Raw genomic sequence first — 21,671 nt, 5'->3', positions numbered from 1 at the left:
GTAAATAAAATCCGGCATGTTTCTGAGTATTTCTGAGTAAGGTGTGTATTTGTTCTAGATTGTTTATTGTGTTGGCTTGCCAAAGCATTTCTGTGAAGAATATTCACAGTGATGGTTATGTATAATTTTGTATGTTTTCTCTGGAAGGTGTATGAGGCAGTTCCATGTTATAGTGAATGCAGTCGGTATTCCTGGAAAGTAGAACCATGGTCTCCATGTGAAATCAACAGTGAGCAAAACTCTCTTCACTGTGGAGGTGGAATACAAACTAGGAAAATCAGGTGTGTAGAAATGAAAAGAGTAGGGCTTGATATGGGACTGTCAAAGACATTGTACAATTGTCCCGAAAACATTAAGTCCTTCGTTGACTCGTGTTAGTCTTCATAATACTGAAAGAGTTCTAAGAGTATAGGAGAAAAGCATCTATAGGCCTTGTCTGCACTGCATAAATAAAGCAATTTGACACCACCTTAACTGCCATGGGTCAATACTATGGAATTCTGAGAAATGTAGTTTGGTGTCATATCAGAGCTCTGTAACAGAGAAGGCTAAATGCCTCACAAAATCAGAAGTCCTAGGATTCCATAGCATTGAGCCATAACAGTTAAAGCTTTGTCAAACTGCATTATTTATGTAGTGCAGATGCAGCCATAGACATATATGTGCTAAATATAATACCAGTTTGAACTGGAGTAAATCCATTGAAATAAATGGGACCTGTTCATCACCATTTATGATAATCCCATTTATTTCAGTGAGTCCAGTCTAGCTGAGATTAACATTTGTTTAACACCATGTATTTATTTAAAGCCTCTGGATGTGCATATGATGTTTGGAAGTGGTTTGTCTGTCCTGCCCTTTGGGAGAGACACATGAAAATAATGCTAGTCTTCAAGGTAGAAATTCTGTCTCAAAGGATGTAAACACACCTCTGATTTCACTCAGAAGACTTTAGTGCCTTATTAAATACCAGAAATTCAGTATTATTAATTTGGTATGTGATGTTTCTTGCCTTTCCAATTTCTAGATCAATGTGGCACATTGGGCAAAACATATATAAATAGACAGTCAAGAGATAAAGCATTTACTGCCAACCAACTGCAGCAACCACTCCTGGCTTTCCTCTCCAGATGTTTTGACTGCAGTTCCACTTATCATCAGCTTGCTGGCTGGAGACAATGGGTGTTGTATTCCAACAACAGCAAAATTGGGATTAGTTGAACAAATGCCAGTAACAAAACATACACAATGTAGTTAAGCAGACTGTAGCAAATGTAATATATTGGTTTATTTGCTCTCTGCTCTTTTATTCATCATTGAATACTCAACCAATTACATATTTCCCTCCTGCAGATGTGTAAACACCACTGAAGAGGGTGATGAAGAGACTATAGCCAACATGCTATGTAATCAGTTTGAAATTCCTGTTGAAACACAAAAATGTATCCTCTATTGTCCTGGTGAGTGTGCTGTGTCTTCATGGAGTCACTGGAGCCAATGTTCACAGGTAAATTAGTTCTGTTACTACAAATTGTTCCTTTTTTACCCCTCAGTGCAGGTTTACCCAAGTGCAGATATGTAAATCATTATTTTTTCCTTCCATGTAAGGATGAATACTTACTATAGTTGTCTTCCTCCTGCTGAAAAAAAAGGAATATTTGTATTCTCCTATATTTGGGAGTCCTAAACTATTCTGGAATCATAGAATTTTAGAGTTGGAACAGATTCGAAAGGCCATCCATTCCAATCCTCTGCCATACAGGAAGACACAACGCACTTCATGTGACAGATGGCCTTCCAGTCAATGTTTAAAAACATCCAAAGATGGAGACTCCACACACTTTGAGGCAGTGTATTCCACTACTGAACAGCTCTTATGGTCAGGAAGTCCTTCCGAATGTTTAGGTGGAATCTCTTCTCGAGTTTGAATCTATTGCTTTGTAGTTTCTGGAGCAACAGGAAACAACCTTATTCCTATTCAGAAATACATGTGGGGGAAGCTTGCACAAAACCCACATTTTTCTGCACAGAGAAAGACATGGCTTTTTTCCATTGAAAATGCATATGCACAAGATGCAGTGTTTTCTGCACAGGAAATGTGTTATCTTGTGCAAGAAAGTCATCTCCTCCTTGGCACAGAATATTCCTCTGGAACATGTTGAGATATCCCACCTTTCTTGCATCCATGTTAAAAGTGCATATGTCAGTAAGGATGCAACATTTTCATGTGTAGCAAATTGGGATTTTAAGTCAAATGAAGACCTTCATGGTCCATGCAGATGTTTATGCAGCAGGTTTATGTAACATGTGATGATGGACATGGGCTGTTTGTTATGGATCCTCACATGGACAGAACATGTGAGATGGGCTGCCTGAATTGGGCTTTTATATGATGATGAGAAATCCATGATACTGGTTAGTAGGCATAAAACCAGTTGCAGATATTATGCTCAGAAGATGTTGCAGATGTGACAGAAGTAGTGCACATAAGTGCATAAACTGGTATTGCCATGGGCATAAGTCATACACAGGCAGAGACTGTATAACCACAAACTAACAAATGTTCATGAATTCATGATGCTGTTAGTATTTGTCTTGGCCCACTGAAGTAATTTGAAATATTCTGACTGGAACGATTCAGTATGCTCATGAGAAGGATACAGTGCAGTCAGTTGGAAAGCATGTGAAGCCAAAGCAGGAAAATATCTACAATACCAAGGTGACTTTCATATGAGCATTATGTCTCATGAGAGACCAGTGTTAAAAGAGCCATGAAGCTGTGTGAATTTTCACTTGTTTCATCAGCCTTGCTTGATTAATATGGTAGTCCAGTTTCCTCATAGTCCAAACTATGGATGAGCTGAGAATCTAGGCATTTCTGATTGGTAGCAGTATTGATTATGGATGTAGGCTCCCTTCTATAGCATGTTTGTTGCTGAGAATTTGATATGTGTTGCCATGAAGAATATACAGTGATCAGGTAGAATCTGGTGGTAAGCTTTCAGTACAAGAAATGTCACATAAAGATGATGAGGAGATTCCTACATTGTGAGAGGGCATGTATTTTCTTTCCATACAAGGAAAACATTCCAGAAGCTTCTTAATCATAGGGCACACACAATACACATACTTCTAGTAATTCAATGCAGAAACATGGATTAGTATATGTGAAAGTAAAAAAGTAAGTTCTGCAGGTAGAAACATGGGAATACTGACCACAGTCTTTATAGGTATGTTAGTACTGAGGTAACCTATCCAGATTTATAGGTTGTGTAACAGCAAATTAGGAATAGCTAATACTCCAGAGGACAGGATCAACATTCAGAATGACCTGAATAGACTAGAAAGCTGGGCCAAAGTTAACAAAATGAAATTCAGCACGGAGAAATGTAAGGTACTGCACTTAGGGCGGAAAAATGAAAAGCAGAGATATAGAATGGGGGACACCTGGCTGAATGAAACTACATGTGAAAGAGATCTGGGAGTCCAAGTAGACCACAAGTTGAACATGAGTGAACAGTGCGATGCGGCAGCTAAAAAAGCCAATGCAATTTTAGTCTGCATCAATAAAAGTATAGTCCAGATCAAGAGAAGTAATAGTGCCCCTGTATTCTGCTCTGGTCAGGCCCCACCTGGAATATTGTGTCCAGTTCTGGACATCACAATTCAAAAAGCACATTGAGAAACTGGAGCGTGTCCAGAGGAGGGCGACTAAAATGGTGAAAGGTCTGGAAACCTTGCCCTATGAGGAACGACTCAGGGAGCTGGGGATGTTTAGCCTGGAGAAGAGAAGGTTAAGAGGTGATATGATAGCCCTGTTTAAATATTTGAAAGGATGTCATATTGAGGAGGGAGCAAGCTTGTTTTCTGCTGCTCCAGAGAACAGGACCCGGAGCAATGAATCCAAGCTGCAGGAAAAGAGATTCCACCTGAACATTAGGAGGAACTTCCTGACAGTAAGGGCTGTTCGACAGTGGAACACACTTCCTCGGAGTGTAGTGGAGTCTCCCTCCTTGGAGGTCTTCAAACGGAGGCTGGATGGCCATCTGTCGGGGATGCTTTGATTTGGATTTCCTGCATGGCAGGGGGTTGGACTGGATGGCCCTTGTGGTCTCTTCCAACTCTATGATTCTATGAAAGTGCCAATATCATGTGGAAGGGGAAGGACATTAACATATGAGGCTTACCTACTTTCTGATGGATGTAATAGGCACATCTACATGAGCTAAATAAAATGGTGTTTCCAAGTTCTCATAGGCGGGATACATACCACCAAAATGTAGCGTGGCAGTGGCAATTCTAAGGTTAGGAGCATGCATCATTCACATGCTCCCTAACCCTATTATGTCCGCCGTACATCAAAATGGCGGCACCCTGTCTACATGGGCGCCACCATTTTGACATGATGGCCACGCCACGTACAAACAGTGTGGATGTGACGTACTGGCACCGCTACAAGGCACTTGTGGCGCCCTTTCAGCAGGACTGAAAGGAGCTCCAAAACGGAGCTCCTTTCGCCATGTGTATTGCTGGCTCAGGTTTTACACAGCCACAGCAGCAATACAGAAGAGAAAGGGGCTGAACGACCTCTTTCTCTCTTTCCCCGCCGCTGTCGGGATGTCCTGGGGCATGAAGACCCAAGGACACCCCTTTCCAGGCCGTGGGGAAGCAGCATTTTGCTGGAAAAGTGGTGGATCGGGGTCTCCAGGTCTGCCGCTGTGGCCACTCAGGCCCCGGTCCATCGGGGAAAGGGGCAGGTTCAGGCCGCCCCAAAGGGGCGGTCTGTATCCTGCTATAGTGAGCTGTCCAAATGATGTATGGGACAATTGGAGCTGAATCCAGGCCTTTTACTGTAATTGTCTCAGGGCTTTAATCCAGAGGAAAGCATGTGTGGATTTATCCTGGTTTTGAGCTGAAAATCCAGGTGTTTGTGCACGTGTGTGGATTGTGCTCCTTAGTGACATTGTTGTGGAGCTGGGAGAGAAGTTGAGAAATACATAGAATCACACCCATATGGGGAGAGGGAAATGGAGGAGCCATGGCTGTGTGGATGTGTATACTGCAATTTATTAGACTAGGGTGAGTTTGAAAAGAATAACTGTGTGAACTGTTCTCTTAAATTCACCTCAGTGTATGTGGTGATCATGTAGACATGCCCATGGTTGCTGTGGATCGAAGTAACCCTAAAGTAAACTGTATTTTCCTATCTGTGTAGACATGCCCAATATCATGCAAATCAAATGAGGAAAACATTTTTAGTATAGCATACTGCAACAGAAGCAAGTATAGCCAGATGTACATCTGGGGAAAAGTCTGTTATAGATAGAAATGCTCCAAGTGTGTAAGTAATTAAATGGCAGAACTGGTTAAGTTCAGCAGAATTTTTGAGTTGCTATGTGATGCTGTCTGTTCAATCTGTTAATTAGACCACAGCTTTTCTTTCTGCTTTATTACTAGGTAAGAACATAAAACCAAGGCTTTGGCCCTATTCACACTACACAATTATAGCAGTCTGATAACATTTTAACTGTCGTGGCTGCATCCTACAGAATCCTGGGGTTATAGTTCATTAAGGCACAAGAGTTCTATAACAAAGTATTCTAAATTCCCCTCCCTAAATTGCAAATCCCAGGATATTCTTGAATGGAACCATGACTGTTAAAATGGCATCTTCATGCTATAATGCTGTAGTGTGAAAAGGGCCTTCTATATAAACAATCTGTAAATCTGAGAACTAAAGGCCATACCAAACATTCAGATGGGCAAACAGATAAGAGGACAGGCAGCACTGGAGTAAAGTCAAAGAAAATGAAAAATTGCCATAAAGCAATCTGGAAGGTTGTCTCTTGATATTGTTATATTTTAACCCACCGTATACTTTAAAAATACAGCAGAAAAATAGAACCTAAATGACCATGGGTGAAATTAACATTTAAAGAGCATACTCAGAAAACTTGAGGCAAATGCACATGCAAGTGGAAATGCATGCATAAGTGTGCACACACAAACATACAGCCCTTACATATGTCATCATGGATGAAGGCAAACAGTATCCACACCATCTGAGACAGAACACTTTGAAGGAGAAGCAGTCCCACATTCAGTTGCAAGATATTGTGTTATTCAGTTATGAGGTATTCAAACTATGTCCATACATGTAAATCAGCTTCTTACTGTTGATTTGTACATATGTTTTCCTGTACATGCTGATTTTGACCAATAGAAAAGATCAGTTTCTGCATATAACCTGTAATGTAAAACATAAGAAAGGTAGTTTGGATTTACCTAGATTTCACTGAGAGGGAAAAGTGTATACTTCAGTCCATCTTATCTACACAGGAGTAGTTTTCCCTGGATTTTGTCTTTGTGTGCTAAATACTTTTTTTGCTGTGCAGGAGCACCGCGCAATTTGATTGCTGCGGCACTCCTGTGGAGCAAAAAGAGGCACTGGGGACGCACCTCTTTCTGGAGGTGTGTACCCTGCCTTGGCTTCCAGGGAAAGTTCATGCTTGGTCTGTTCTAGGACCCATTTGTTCAACTTTTTGGCCATTCATGGTATCCTCAGCATTCTTCTATATCACCAGATCTCAAATTAATTAATTTTCTTCCTATCCACTTTCTTCACTGTCCAGCTTTCACACCCATACATGATGATGTGGAATAAAGTGGCTGGGACAATTCTGACTTTAGTGCTCAGTTGTATATCTTTATACTTCAGGATCTTGTCTAATTTTTTCATAGCTGCCCATCTCATTCCCAGTTTTCTTCTGATTTCTTGACTGCAATTTCCATTATGATCAAAGTGCCATCGAGTTAAACCCTAAGTCTGCTCCTGTTAGGATAACATTGTTATGGTTTATATTATAATCTAGTCAAATATTCAGTCTTTTTTATTTCTGACGTTGGACTAGTTTGAAAACTGTTGTTAGGAGTGAATGTATGTATTCTCTGTTTCAATAAACATGGGCAAATTAAATGGAAGCACAGAGATTTCATATTTGTTTCAGTTACGACAGTGTGTTCACAAATCATCATTTGATTTGGTACTTCTGCACAGGCAGCTGAAAGGCTATCATCTTTTGCTAAATATACAACATTGAATATAACATGGCAGTACCTGCAATGCTTTGAACTCTGCAATCATCTGTCTTGGAAATTTAATTAATTGACTTCAATCAAATTCATCAAAGCGTTCTTAAACTATGTTAATATGCAAGTTACACTACAAGTCCCTGAAATAATTATCTCAGATTTATTGTATCAGCTGTCAGCTTTCTTGCTTATAACAGTTGATAACCCTCACTACCAGATCTGCGTGGCCTCTGTCTTTGCATCAACTGTTAACATTTACTGTAGCTAATTCAACAGGGTTTGCTACTAGTTCATTTAATTATGCAAATTTCTAGCAGAAGGAACAGAATGAATGAAAGTTTCCTACTGCTTCTTGTAGATGAGCCACACTTCTGTAGCAGCTATGAATATCAAATACGTTTATATCTCATAAATAAGATCCATGCTGCTGACATGTTATGGATGATGTTGAAAGCAAAAACAAGACACAGAATGTTTTTTCCTTGACTCACCTACAAAATCAATGAGATCTATACCAGTTGTGTTTCACAAATCCCATTTATTTCAGTGTGCCTACAAATGTGATAAACATTCTCATCTTAGTTTTTTCTGGGGTTTTCAGGCTATGTGGCCATGTTCTAGAAGAGTTTTCTTCCTGACGTTTTGCCAGCATCTGTGGCTGGCATGTTCAGAGAATGCTTGCCTGGAAAAGAGTTGGAGATATATATATAGATATATACACACACACACTCTGTGTCACCCTGGGAAAGGAGGAGTGATGTGCATGTATATTGTTTTGTTGTTAATGGCAGGCCTCAAGGTGGGAGGATATGCAAAGGAGGATTAATGTCTGCTTGATTAGTGCTCATTGTCTTCTGGGAAGCCCCTGACCCATTTCTCATTTGCATTTGTTGAGTCTTCAGCTTGCTGTTTTTCAGGACTGGAAACCAAATCTTGTTTACTTTCAGGGTTTTCTCTTTCCTGTTGAAATTGTCCAGGTGTTTGTGGTTTTCAATGGCTTCCCTGTGCATCCTGACATGGTAGTTGTTGGTATGGTCCAGAATTTCAGTGTTTTCAAACAACATTTTATGTCCAGGATGGTTTATAACATGTTGTGCTACTGCTGATTTTTCTGGCTGGCCCAGTCTGCAGTGCCTCTCGTGTTCCTTGATTCTTGTTTGCACACTGAGTTTGGTCGTCCCTATGTAGACTTGTCTGCAGCTGCATGGTATGCGATAAACTCCTGCGGCTGTGAAAATGTCCTTGAAAACATTTCCCAAGAAACCTCTGTTCCTTTTTCCTTTTCAGTTATCATAGTCACAATTGTTGGTTCCTGTGAGCCCCCAAAGACACTCTCCTTTTCTTGGAAAGAAGAGCCATTCAAGGCTCCCAGCATTGGGGTCATGACCTAACAAAAGTGGCATGAAATAAGATTTCTCTAATGAATGGGTGGACAACTTTAGCAGGCATGGAGGCCAAATTTGCCAGTCAATCCCCCTACCCCTTTGCAGACCTCAACAGCTTTAGAAATGGCCAAAGTTTGCAAAAACAAACAAACAAAAAACAAAACAACTAAAAGCAGAAATCCTGGATGGCCACCCTGAATTTTGATTTTGGAGTTGGAGGGTGTTTGGTTTGACTCTGGGGTTATAAACCCAGTCTAAACTAAGAAACTGTAATGTTTGGAGTAGAAATCATAGAAACATTGAATCATAGAGTTCAAAGAGACCACAAGGGCCATGCAGTCCAACCTCCTGCCATATGGGAATTCACAATCAAAGTACCTCTGACAGATGGCCATCCAGCCACTGTTTAAAAACCTCCAAAGAAGGAGATTCCACCATTTTCCAAGGGAGTGTGTTTCACTGTCAAACAGCTCTTACTGTCAGGAAGTTCCTCCTAATGTTTATGTGGCCACCTTTTCTCCACCTTTGATGTAATGTGATCTTTTCCCCAGTTTTTATCAGACAGTGCCTCTGACAAATAATTTCATTATACTGTTAAGGAAGAATACATTTTTAAAAACAAACATAGAGCCAAAAGGATTTTAATCTAGCCACCTTCCAAATGCAAATGCAAATCCATGTATGTATGTTATGTATGTCTATATGTATGTATCAGATTGACTGTCTGATGCTCGGTAGATAAAATTGATGGTATACAAATGTCCAGAGGGTTTCAGTGCAAGCAGTATGTTCCACACAATCCACCATTCCACACTTGGGTGGTCTCCACTTGTGTAGATCATCAAGTGTGCATTAGAACCTTCGCATGTCCTCTGGAAACCATTAAGGAGAAACATGTTTTCATTATGATTTAAAAGTATTCCTAGCCCCAGTCCCCAACGCTTACATATTAGCACATTGTTATATATTAACATGGAAAACTCTTCAATAGAGGAGTAAATATTCACAAACCTTCCTGTTCTTTGGGTGAATGTTATTTTTGCTGGTGATTAACAGCTTAGGGAGGAGGGAGGTTTGGGAGAGTTCAGGAAACCATTATGGATTAATTGTGTGAAGCTACATTTTTTTAAAGCACCGCTTATGTTGTAAATAGCTTATTAAATTGTTAGAGAGTGTTCACATCTGCATGCAGATTGTTATGAATGGTTCATTACGCAGTTAAAACTGGTCAAATCCCTTCCCTGCAGAAGCATTTTCTGCAGTGCAAGCCTCGAGTTGCACATTTCATTATGAATAGCTTGTTAAACATCATGTTCCAAGTGCCATATGCAAGCATTTCAATAAATTACAGGGCCGGTAAGCATGTTACAACCTTTGTAGCCTACAGTTATGAGGGCCTTATGAAGGACTAGTTGGAGAACTCTCATGGAAGTTTTCACAGAATCATAGAATCTTAGAGTTGGAAGGGACCACAAGAACCAGGAAATGCTCCTAATAATTGTTAACTATTTGTTAACATTTTTAACAATCAATCCTTAATTACTTAGCCACTTATCAATTCTGAGCCAGTATAAACATCACTTTTCATCACAGAGATGCAGTAATCCTTTTAAAGCCACTATAAACATCACTTTTCACCATAGGTATGCAACAATCTTCCTGCAGAACTCAGTGGATGAATCCTACCTTTCCTGTAATAAATATTACCATCTTCTAGGTTAAATGATATCAATGGTAGTTATTGAAGTGGGCAGAAAAAACTCAATAATCCTTGAGCAAGATACTCATTTTCATACTATTAAACATTGTCATCAAAAAGAGGTGGAATTACTATAGGAATTGTCATCCCTATGTCAAACTGTTGTAGCCAAAGGTTTCCTGTTTGTTGCAGTATATATTCTGTGCTAAGTCTGTATAAAATTTGTTGATGAATGCAGAATCCTCACAAGACTTTTTAGCACTGAAATTTGAGGAGAGTGGAGTTAGTTCAGAAGGGAAGGTGAGATTGATGCTTAATATCTTTCTCTCCTTCCATCCACTCTCCTAACCAAAGAGATCTGAGGGTCAGCCCAACCATACCACAAACCCTGTCTCTGCTCCTGTGCAATGTCAGGTCCGTAAAAAACAAGATCCACATAATCTACGATCTATTGGAAGATAAGAGCTGTGACCTGGCTTGCATCACTGAGACCTGGCTTGGGCCTGAAAGCTAAGCTGTGTGGGCTCAGGCCCTCCCTGCCGGGTACTCAGTTAAGGACCAGACCAGGTTAGGTGGGTGGGGGGGGGTGTTGCCTTGATCCATAAGAACACCCTTTCCTTAACCAGGAACCATGTCCGGCAAACTATCCATATCGAGTGTATTTACCTGACCCTGAAGGCCAGAGACAGTCTGGGGATTCTGTTGGTATACCGGCCACCCCGTGCGCTAACAGACTCCCTGGCCGAGCTGACACAGCTGGTCTCGGAGCTGGTGTTGGAGTCCCCTAGGCTTCTTGTCCTGGGGGACCTCAACATCCCCTTCGAAGCCATCCATAGTCCAACTGGTGCGGCTTGGGAGTTCATGGCTACCATGACTGCCATGGGTCTATCTCAATTGGTCTCGGGGCCTACGCATTCTGCCGGTAATACGCTCGATATGGTCTTTTGCATTGCAGTATAAATATTACCCACTGTCTGTTTAAGCAGATGATTCAAATGAATATTAAAATCTATGTTTGAGCTGGCACTGAAATAGACAATGTTCAAAATTATTCTTCACTTTCTCATGCATCTTATTGATGACTTGAAGTTGTTTTTCTCTCCAGCTTATTCTTGAGTGTTGAGGTATTCTACCTGAAACTCTAAGTAGAGACCTAATGTTTTGCTTCTCTTTGAGAAGAAGGTATGTATAGATCAGAACATGTTTTATCATCTCATTATATTTGGCTAGCAGGCCAAGGCAAAGCCATAAACTTCAGGCAGCAGCATCTGCTTGGATGTAGGCTGATGCCACACTGCAGAATTAATGCAGTTTGACACTGCTTTAACTGTCATAGCACCATCTTATGGAACCCTGGGATTTGTAGTTTGTTGTGGCACCAGAGTTCTCTGACAGAGATGGCTAAATATATCACAAAACTACAAATCTCAGAATTCCATAGCACTGAGCCATGACAGTTAAAGTGGTGTCAGAATGCATTAATTCTACAGTGTAGATGCAGCTCTAAGAACAGGATTTTGATTGCTTTACCTACTTTCTATTCAAACTTGTAGCTGCCTGACCCATCTTTAAAGTGATTTTTGAGTCTGGTTATGTAATAAGCTACTGTGATACAGAAAAGGAAAATAGCATTGATCAGAGGTGACACTCCTCTTACAAAACTATTTAAAATCTTGTTTTTATTAAGGTAGCAAAAGTGGTCATTTAAAGACAATCCTTCTCATGTTTCTTCAGCACACTGATTGGTTTTAACAACAACAACAAAAGCAACTCAGTTGAGTACTCATTGGGAGCATATCTCAAGATGCTTCTTCTTGATTTTTCCTGGCAAATCATGTATGCTATTATTGTAGCCTTCAAGGACAAATGCTCAAATTAATTGCACAAAAGTAATAAACGATTTGTAAACACTTTGCAACAGGATTATTTTGCAGGTAATTAAGAGTAATGGCTGATCTTTGATGCTGGGGTGACCATTCCCCAGCCAGCAGCAGAGCATCCATTAAAGTTATTTACTATATGAAATCATACCACAAAATGCTAGGGAGCTCCAACTAAACATTTGCCAAACTCAAACTCACTATGACGTCAGAGCTAGGAAGTGGGGTGAGTGTCCCCTGGCAGGTATCCAAAATTAAAACTGTTTGGGGATCAGACTCTAATTTCTGTCTGACATTGTAATTGGGGCCAGAAAGAGCTGCATTGCAGTCAGCTGGACCACTGCCAGACTTGTATCAGGCTAAGCCACCACAAATTTGAGTTTCCAAGCTATAATAGCTCAAGTCTTCCTTTCAATATTTAGGAGGAAGGAATGAGTCCCCTCCCTCCCTCCCTCTCTTTCTTTCTTTCTTTCTTTCTTTCTCTCTCTCTCACTCAAGTTCTGCCTTCAATGACAGCTGCAAGGCAAAAAAAAAAGCCTTTTTTGAACGGCTGTCTCTGTAGTTAATGAGCTTTTAAATGGGGAAAAAATAGAGCCCTCACTGTGATTTATGGAAGGACGTTACTGGAGGGTGGGAGAGAAATATCCTCAATATTTATAAAAATAAGAAAGGAGAGGTGGCACAGTTCTTGACCTAGCCCCTGGCATTTTCTTTAATCCTTTGTTCCCCATCTTCCCCCAGCTAAGCTGCTGTAAACTTGCTCCCATCAATTAGATACAATCAACTATATTTAACTGAAATTTTAATGTGCTTATTTCAGTATTTAGACCCATAAAGCAGGGCTTTTTCCCATTCTGTTTTATTGCTTGTCTCATTTCACTTCACTTGGAATCAATAACAGTGCTGCTATTGACATCAAATGCTCTAGAATTTGCTACTCTCTTATGGCATAACTCTGCAACTCTTAATCAGTTAAGTAACCCCATTAGCCCCAGTGTCACTTGCATCAGAATGAAGTATAGCAGGTTAAGACACATACAAGTATATGCTGACATAATTGTCCTTTATGAGCATCTGAAGCTATTAAATATGTGAGGTTGCTGCTTATTGACTTGGCTGCTGATCAGAGGTGTGCCCTAGACTAGGACAGGGATATGTTGAAGTTCTCATCTTGTTTCACTCCAGCCAATGAGCAGAGTCTTTCTCAATCAATCAAGGTGTTTTACTGTGCCTAGAAAATACATCATCCGGGAACATGACAATTTTTATTATTCTACTAATATGACAGCAAAGGTGAATGTTGTCATCTCCATCTCTTTTGGGGCATTTGTTTTAGAAAATGTAGGAGGGCAAGTAGATTTTCAGTGCAAAGTTTCACGTTTACTGTGTCTAGTGAGGTTTAACTAAATAGATGGTTCAGATTTGAACCTCAATAGAGGACAATGGTACAATATATGATGGTCTAAACTAGTTCATTATATCTTTTCTTGGGAGGGTACATTAGGGTTTGGTCTCCATTACAGTTTTATTAATATAGGCCCAAAACGCACAGAGAAAATAAGGCAGCTTCCAGACACTTTGGGGGTGTGGTGTTCAAATGACTCATGCCCCCAAAGTGTCCAGAAGCTGTTCTGGTGCCATGATCCAATCCTTTGGACCAGATCACCCTGACTTTCGACTATTTCCACTCTGATAGCTTTTAAGAAAGCACTCATGACGGATCTCTTCTGGCAGGCCTTTCCAACTTAGTTACCCTCCCTAGATATAGAGATATTTGTCCCCTCATCTGTCTATTCTTCCCTGCCTATCTTTCTGCCTATTTTTTGTTTAATGTCCTTGATGTTTTTAATGTTTTTATACTATTATTGTTTAATTCTGTTTTAGTACTGGGAATGGTGGGGGGGTAGGTCTAGGGTTTGATTTTTTTTAACTTTATTGTAACTTGATGCATTTTACTGTTGTAACCCGCCCGGATTCTTCGTGATTGGGCGGGCTAGAAATAAATCTTTATTATTATTATTATTATTATTATTATTATTATTAAAAAGGAGCGGATTAAATCTGACTTCTGGTGGCTATGGTTTGGGACTGCAGCAACAGCCCACTTCGCAGTCCACTTTGGGAGCGGGCCATGCAGTCACTATGGTCTTGGCCTGATCACAGCCAGAGCAAACTCCAGCCACTCCTTCTGGGCCATCTGTTCTGGCCCATTGTGTAGAATCTGGAAAGAAACTGAAGCAAGTGAATCCAGCCTGATGTGAAAAACTTCAGTGTGTCTTACTCTGGCTAAGATGAGATAAATTGCTGGTACAGTGCACCCTTGTCATAAGCTGGGGTTTGGTTCCAAGAGCCCCTGTGGATAATAAAATCTGTGGATGCTCAAGTCCAATTAAATATAATGACATAGCAAAATGGTGTCCCTTATAAAAAATGGAAAATCAAAGTTTGATATTTGAAACTTCTACTTTTTTTTTAACATTTTCAAACCGCAGATGCTTGAATCCATGTATAAAAAAATCTGTGTATAAGAAGGGCTGACTGTATTTATATCTTTTCCATATGAATGATTGAACTTTGGTTCAAGGTAAAGAGCAGCATTGGATTCTACCAGGGCTATGGAGTCCTTAATGGCTCTAACAAGAGGCTGATATTCTCCCTGATCCTTCCCAAGTAAGTGACCAACCCTATTGGTCTTCTACTCTGAAAAACTTCACACACACACACATTGGTATCCTGGAACTCTAAAATCCAAGAAGAAGCCAATGACTGCATCAAATGGTACCAGCAGGACCCAGAGTAACATACTTTATTCATTGGTCTTCACTCCCTAGCTGAAATGAAAAACCCCTGGCAGTTACTCAGGGTTTCTCCTGTAACTACTTTTGCCTTCTTCAGCTGAATAATAGCTAGCCATCGTGCTGACTGCTAACAAATAAGTTTTGAATAAACATGTTGTCCCTGTCCAGGGTCCTAGCCTTCATCTTCCACCTAAATATTAGGAAGAATATCTTGACAGAAAGAGTTGTTCTACAGTGGAATATGCTGCCTCGGAGAGTGGCAAAGTCTCCTTCTTTGGAGATTTTTAAACAGAGGTTGGATGGCCATCTGTTGGAAGTACTTTGACTGTGTATTCGTGCATGGCAGGGGGTTGGACTGGATGGGCCTTTTGATCTCTTCTAACTATGATTCTGTGATCTTCATCTCATACATGGGTCTCACCTTCACTTGGTAGTAGGACCAAAACAGATCAGAACTTATTTCTCATTTTCATTCAAGTTGCTTTTTGAAATGGAAGTATCAATGAGTCCAATCTATTTTCCACATCTCGTGATAGCCTGGTTAAGCCTGAGTACCACCACCCTGTTTACAAAACACTTCCTCATATCAGTTTAAGAAACATGTTGATTTCCATATAGACAAGATCACAGACAATCAGACATTTCCAGTCTGCCAGCCTTCTTGTCTTTGGCATGTGATATTTACAATTCTCGATTTTACTCTCTTAATTCATCTCCTAGAGAAAAATCATTATTTGGAATATTTACCATTTGATTGTTTTAGAAGGTGTCATTTAATATATCTTTTAAACCATGTAAATGACACCTTCTAAAACAATCAAATGTTCAAAGTGATGGCTAGGCTAGAGGTTTGGGCCCTGACAGACACTTAATTATACTTCTTAATTATGGTATGAAGAAACACTGGGTGTATACAATGGAAGAATGGATTCTGTTTTTACAGTATTGGAGACCAATGGAACCTAAACTCAGTCTCCCAAAAGGTTGCCAGAATGGAACTGGAGTGGAACATAGATAGAAATTGTGAGCCATGATCATAGCTTTCTTTTTTGGTTTTACCTTCTGCAGCTCTAAAATTAATGAGCTGAACTGTTTTTAAAGGAAACAATGGTTTGGCTCATTAGCTGTTGCTGTAGCAACTACCATAAAGAATCCCTTGACCATATCGGTGGTTTCTTCCCTGTACACACAGAAAGTACCTTTATATTGCTTTCAAGTTAATGTGAAGGACATGACATGACATGACACAACATGACATGATTATTCAATGTATTTCAATGAGGATGATTTAGCCTGAAAGGTTAATAACTCAATTAACCCATCAGTCCTAACCCATTCCAAACACATGTCTGTTAATATGTTTTCACATTTTTGTCTCTTATTTTCCTAGCCATGTGACCCCAACATCATGCAAACACGGACTCGGCATGTGTTGCGATCTCCTTTAAAATCCAAGACCTGCCCTGAAAGTTCACAAATGCGACCTTGTGTTCTGAACCAAAATTGCTTTCATTATCACTACAATTTAACAGGTAAGCACCCTTCACCATACTGAAGAGGCAAAGACGTGGGATATTAGAACGGATAGTGATAGCCATAGGTACTAGAGACATGATTCAAATGCTCATATAGCTTTGAAGATTGCTAGGTGGCTTATTCCAAGTCCTTATCTTTCAACCATGAAGGTAAATTAACTTCCTAATGTTGTTTAGTTCCTTATGTTAGTTGTTTGGAGGCTGAGAAAACCAAAGCATTCTGAACAATGAAAAGAACTGTAAAATAGAGAAATAACAAGGCAAACATTTAATCAGCAATTTTTTTACAAGCTGGCCTGCATTTAAAAGTGCTTACCTATTTTAAATTATGTTCTGTGTATTCAACAGGCAGGATTTGTATTTTCATTTAATATCTCCTTATAGGCCACTGCATATTTATTTAGAAGTAAATCCCTTTGCACTCCCTAGTGCTTATTGCTAATTACATGTGCCTAAAGTACATTTAATCAGCATTCACATTTGTATATGTGCCTTTGTAAACCATAATCTGGATCATAGTACAGATAAAGAAGGAATGAGATCTTCTTTACCCTACACTACATTCCCATCAAAAATTGTGCTTTCCTTCTTATCCAAAAGATGATGTTTAACCAAGGAGGGAAGCAGTACTAATGCTATGACTACAGCCTGTCTTCGTAGTGACCTAGACTTTCTTTTTGACATTCTTGTTTCTGTTAACTAATAGGGAAACACACAAATCTATACAACTGAACATTTTTAAAGACCATGGGGAGGGGGACCTCTATGTGGATAACCATTGTACTTACACCTTGAAGACTGAAAAGACTTACATTTGCTTGTGGTTTGTGGTCATTTTGAACATTACTTTTACAGAATGATACATGAAATCATCAGCTTGTTTAGATTATATATGCTGGATTGAAGACAACATTAACAGTTTTAAAGCACTTTATTTTTATATGTTTAATGGAACATGGCTCACTTTTCAGTTGGAAAATGTGACAAGCTTTGCTTTGATAGAGAAAATGTTTCTAACTTTGTTACCCAGGAGAGCAGTGTGGGACTTGAAAAAAAATGGACTGTTTTTAAATGATACATTTTATCAGTGCTGGACAGTTGTCATCACGCTCAAAGAGACTGTGGCATTTATGAGCTACTGAAACAAAGACTTGACCATCTAAGCCTATCTATGATCGTTTGGTTGCTTGTTTTTCCTAAATAATCTCTACTTGCCTTTCATATGACCATACCCGACAAAGATAGTTTCAGTGTTTTAAAAATTAAAAGACTCTTTCAGCAGTGGCTGGCAAAACTAAATGCAGTTGTAATGTATCTCTAGACTGGAGCACATGCCAATTAAATGAAAATGCAACTTGTGGACAAGGAATTAGGAATCGTCTTCTGAGCTGTGTACGTAGTGATGGGAAAGCTGTGAATAAGAACTATTGTGAGCAGGTGAGGTTTCATGTGGGCCCTCTGTCAATATATATGTTTGTTAATATGTGTTTTAAAAAATTGCATCACAAGGGACTGGCTTTCAAAGTTTTTTTCTTGTCTCATTTGAAAACACTGCAACCCTGAAATCCATCTATCTGACATGGATGTGAAAGGGGTACATTTAGAATGAAAGGATCCTGAGTCCAAGATTTTTTTTTCCTGAGCAACATCCAAACTGATCACTTTTCACAACCCTTGTATCATAACCCTCTCCTGGTTGTCCAAAGCTTTCTTCATTTCAGCAATATCTTTTAGGCCAATATAATGTTGCTGCTACTGTTCAGGAATAAGAAGTTAGAAATTCTTGAAGATCGTGTAGTTATCTACCAACATATTTAAATCTACCTTCTTCCTGCTTCTGCTCTACAAGACCCTGTCCCATAGAAGCCACTAGGCAAGTCTCCCAATCTATTTGCTGAGTCTGAATCACTGAGTCCAGCCCTAAACCCCTCCCTTTAATAGAAGACACTTACAGACAATGAAAAGGGATGGAGCAAGCCTGTTACATGCTTGTTTATGTAGTTAAATCAAACATGTGAAGTTTGATAGGCTATCCTAGAGTATCTAAGGAATGAGCTGTTTATAAATCATGAGTGTATTTATTTATAAAAAATTAACAACAGAGCAAACCATCATTTGACTTGAAACAGCAAATGATCATATTAACTGATAACTTAACCTTAATGTAACTGAATCTCCTCTTAAAGCAGTCCTATCCCACAGCCTCACTGTAATCCTTCCTTTCTAATATCTGTAAGCCTCTTCTTACTCCTCCGGTTCTCATATCCTGCAACACTCACTTGCAAATGACTTTCTCAAGTGTGTCTCCTTGTCGGTCACATTGATGCCACCCACCATTCTATCATACTCCCCTGCTGTTAGTCATTTACCTGTTGCAGTCTCACTGAACTCAAGGAGTCTTCTGAGTAAGAAAGTTTAGAGTGTTTCTACATTGTGACTGCCACCAAACTGAAGCAGAATACACACAGGCAGGAGGGCATACATAAATATGCTTTAGCTAGTTACCTTAATTAAAAAGAAAGAAAAAGAGTGGTGCCCTGCTGAAAGCTAAAATATGCCCCAACTTGAAGTTGGATAAACTAGAGGTGAATGTGACAGTATTAAGAGATGCCCCCTGGGTGTTACATTTCAAGTTCCTTTTCTTTCCTTTTTACTTCAGTTTGGCTATCAATGACGAGTGACTTATTCTATCTTTTTTTTTGTAGCTAAATTTGGAGAAACCCGAAAAAGTTATTATTGACTGCCATGTAGAATGTGTAGTAAACTGCCAACTTTCTGAGTGGTCAGCCTGGTCAGAATGTTCTCATACATGTGGCTTTGCAGGTAACAATGTCCATGCCTATATATACTGTATATATCTTTATCTCCTAACACACATACAGAAATGTATTCTAATGCACATTAAAATGAATGTGCCATTTTTTGCACCAGTATCTTTTTATAAAATGACATAAGTAGAGTTTTGGTTCATTATTATGTATTTTAAGGTAAGAATTTATAGGCTTTCTTTCAACTTCAAGGCTTTCATTAACACTTTTCCTATTTTGCTGTTGTTGATTCAGCTAGACTTCTCAGTTGTGGTTAGTATAGTCAAATGTGGTATCCTTTTGAAACATATGTCAGATATGGGATTAGGGGCTCTTTTGGTGGTAGTTCTGGTCCATTTCGCTAAATGGTCCCAGAAGGCAGTTCTGGAGAACTATTTTTCAGCATTATGGTCATTACTCTCTAAAGTTCTGCAAATCTCAATAATGTCCTCAGTGCTTTTTAACTTCAAGGTAAAGCTTCTGGAGAGACCATCTGAAGTTTTGTGTTTGGTTTCTCACCAGTGGATTGATGAAATCTGGATTTTTCCCTCTTTTGCAACTGGTGCTAGGGAAGATAGGGAGGTCCTGAATCATTCTTTGAGTGCTGTAAGAGATTACATATGGGTCAGTAATTTGAGGCTGAATCTAAATAAGACAGAAGTGATGGTCAACAGGAAAGATGCCCTAGGATTGTAATTTCAACCTGTTCTGGATGGGGTTGCACTTTGGATGGGGTGATCAGACTTACAGCTTGGGAGTACTTGGACTGGCATTGCCATGTGGCTACTGTAGCCAAGAGTGCCTTTGCGAAAGAAGATTTTGCTAGGATGGTTCACACTGGAATTTATTCTCAGTTAGAGAGCATTAATGCATGCATCACAAGCTTCAGAAATTGTTTGGCAGCTACAGACAGAGCTTTCTATACCATTTTTCAATTTGCTTCTGAGCTCAATTGAAGACACTGACTGCTTTTGACATACAAAGTCCTAAAAGGTATAATAATAATATGATTGGGTGGCATATTTTTTATTATTATTATTATTATTATTATTATTATTATTATTATTATTGGCTTGGTGCTGGGCTGCTGGAAGGAATGACTTCTTCCTTATATGCTTGCCCAGAATTTAAGATCTTTAGTTCAGTCTGTGTTGCATTGCCACTGAATCTTCTCAACCATAAATATTTATTAAAAGACATATGGTACAGCTGCAGTAGCTTTAATAAAGACAGTGTTTGAAATAATGTAATGTGGACTTCAGATGTGAATGTGTGTGTTTCATAGTGGGATGTGTACAATGTGTGAAGGGAAGGAAGTTAAAGAATTTGATTGATATGCATGAAATTTTAGGAGAAAAGGATTAAATTCATTGTTATTTTTCCCCTAATTTTTTGTTTGTGAGCTATATGGTGATAATAATCATTGTAATTGTTATTATTATTAGCAATTTTTCAGAGCAAATTTTTAATGGAAATGCTTCATAAAATATTTCTCTGCCTATATTTCTAACAGGGGCTTTACAATACAGCTTGTGGTTTGAATATTATGTGTTATGGTCTTGGAAATATTACAGCCATGACTGTGTAATCATTTTTCATATCTGCTAGGACTAAGATGGGTGGGAAAAGAGGTAACAAAAGTACTATCCACAGACTCTCCACTGTCACATACACTTTATCACAAGTGCTATACTGATCAAAGCTAAGTAAATGTTATTTTCTATGAAGTGATGGCCTCAGCATTAAACTGTATGTTAGCCAGAAACAAAGCTAGCTCCAAGCAATTTGCTTGAAAAGCTAGGGCTGGCCTCCACTTTGGGCAAAGTGAGGCAGCAGAATGTCAAGAACAATTTATTGTGCCTCTCCTTCTCACCCACCACGGTGAGCTCCTGGTGCCATGATTGTGCCAGAGAGACTTATCCACAGATTACTGACCCTGAAGGTTGAAGCAGACCACCAAGCAGTGTGGATCAGGGAGTGTCCATAGTAAGAATCAGCTGAATTCCTCGCACTTTCCAAATCAACCTGTCCTGTCTTCAGCTCAGAAAACACCAGGAACATTCAGATAGACAGAGATAAATATTTCGGACATATGAATACTATCAATACCTGCAATATATTGATATATTTTATTTTATAGTAACATTTCAATTTTTTTTTCATTTGTTAACTTTATTTTAAATTACCAATGTAGATTTGGAGTCATAAGACTACTCCGTTTATTTTCTACTTTAAGATATGGAACTGTTTGAAAATATGACTTGCTGCTGTTGCTGCAGTAAAAATTGCATTCAAGTCTTCTGTTCCATGGGGGCACAGTAGTAAAAGGTTTTTGATCCATTGCATTCCCTGTCCAAATCTATACATATAATTTAAAATAGAATTTAAGATGGTATTGCAGGCATAATCTTAAATACTTTATATATTCATGTACAAGTCTAGAAATTTGAGTCAAAAAATTGACCCGAAAATCGA

General features: G+C 39.2%; 1 protein-coding gene across 1 annotated transcript in view; it reads left to right on the top strand.

Moving 5' to 3' along the window:
- The window catches only part of THSD7B (thrombospondin type 1 domain containing 7B), a 597,991-nt gene that overhangs the window by 542,573 nt on the left and 33,747 nt on the right, over positions 1-21,671 (top strand). Inside the window, exons 16-20 of the mRNA XM_089520110.1 lie at positions 148-281; positions 1,354-1,507; positions 16,245-16,386; positions 17,711-17,826; positions 19,095-19,212. Coding sequence (XP_089376236.1) covers positions 148-281; positions 1,354-1,507; positions 16,245-16,386; positions 17,711-17,826; positions 19,095-19,212 — 664 coding nt within the window. The remainder of the gene's footprint in view (positions 1-147; positions 282-1,353; positions 1,508-16,244; positions 16,387-17,710; positions 17,827-19,094; positions 19,213-21,671) is intronic.

This window comes from Sceloporus occidentalis, unplaced genomic scaffold (assembly GCF_023333645.1).
Source record: "Sceloporus occidentalis isolate IW3139 unplaced genomic scaffold, rSceOcc1.0.p SCAF_4, whole genome shotgun sequence".
Taxonomy (NCBI): domain Eukaryota; kingdom Metazoa; phylum Chordata; class Lepidosauria; order Squamata; family Phrynosomatidae; genus Sceloporus; species Sceloporus occidentalis.
Note: the sequence above shows the minus strand (reverse complement) of the source record. Positions and strands in the feature narration are given on the sequence as shown.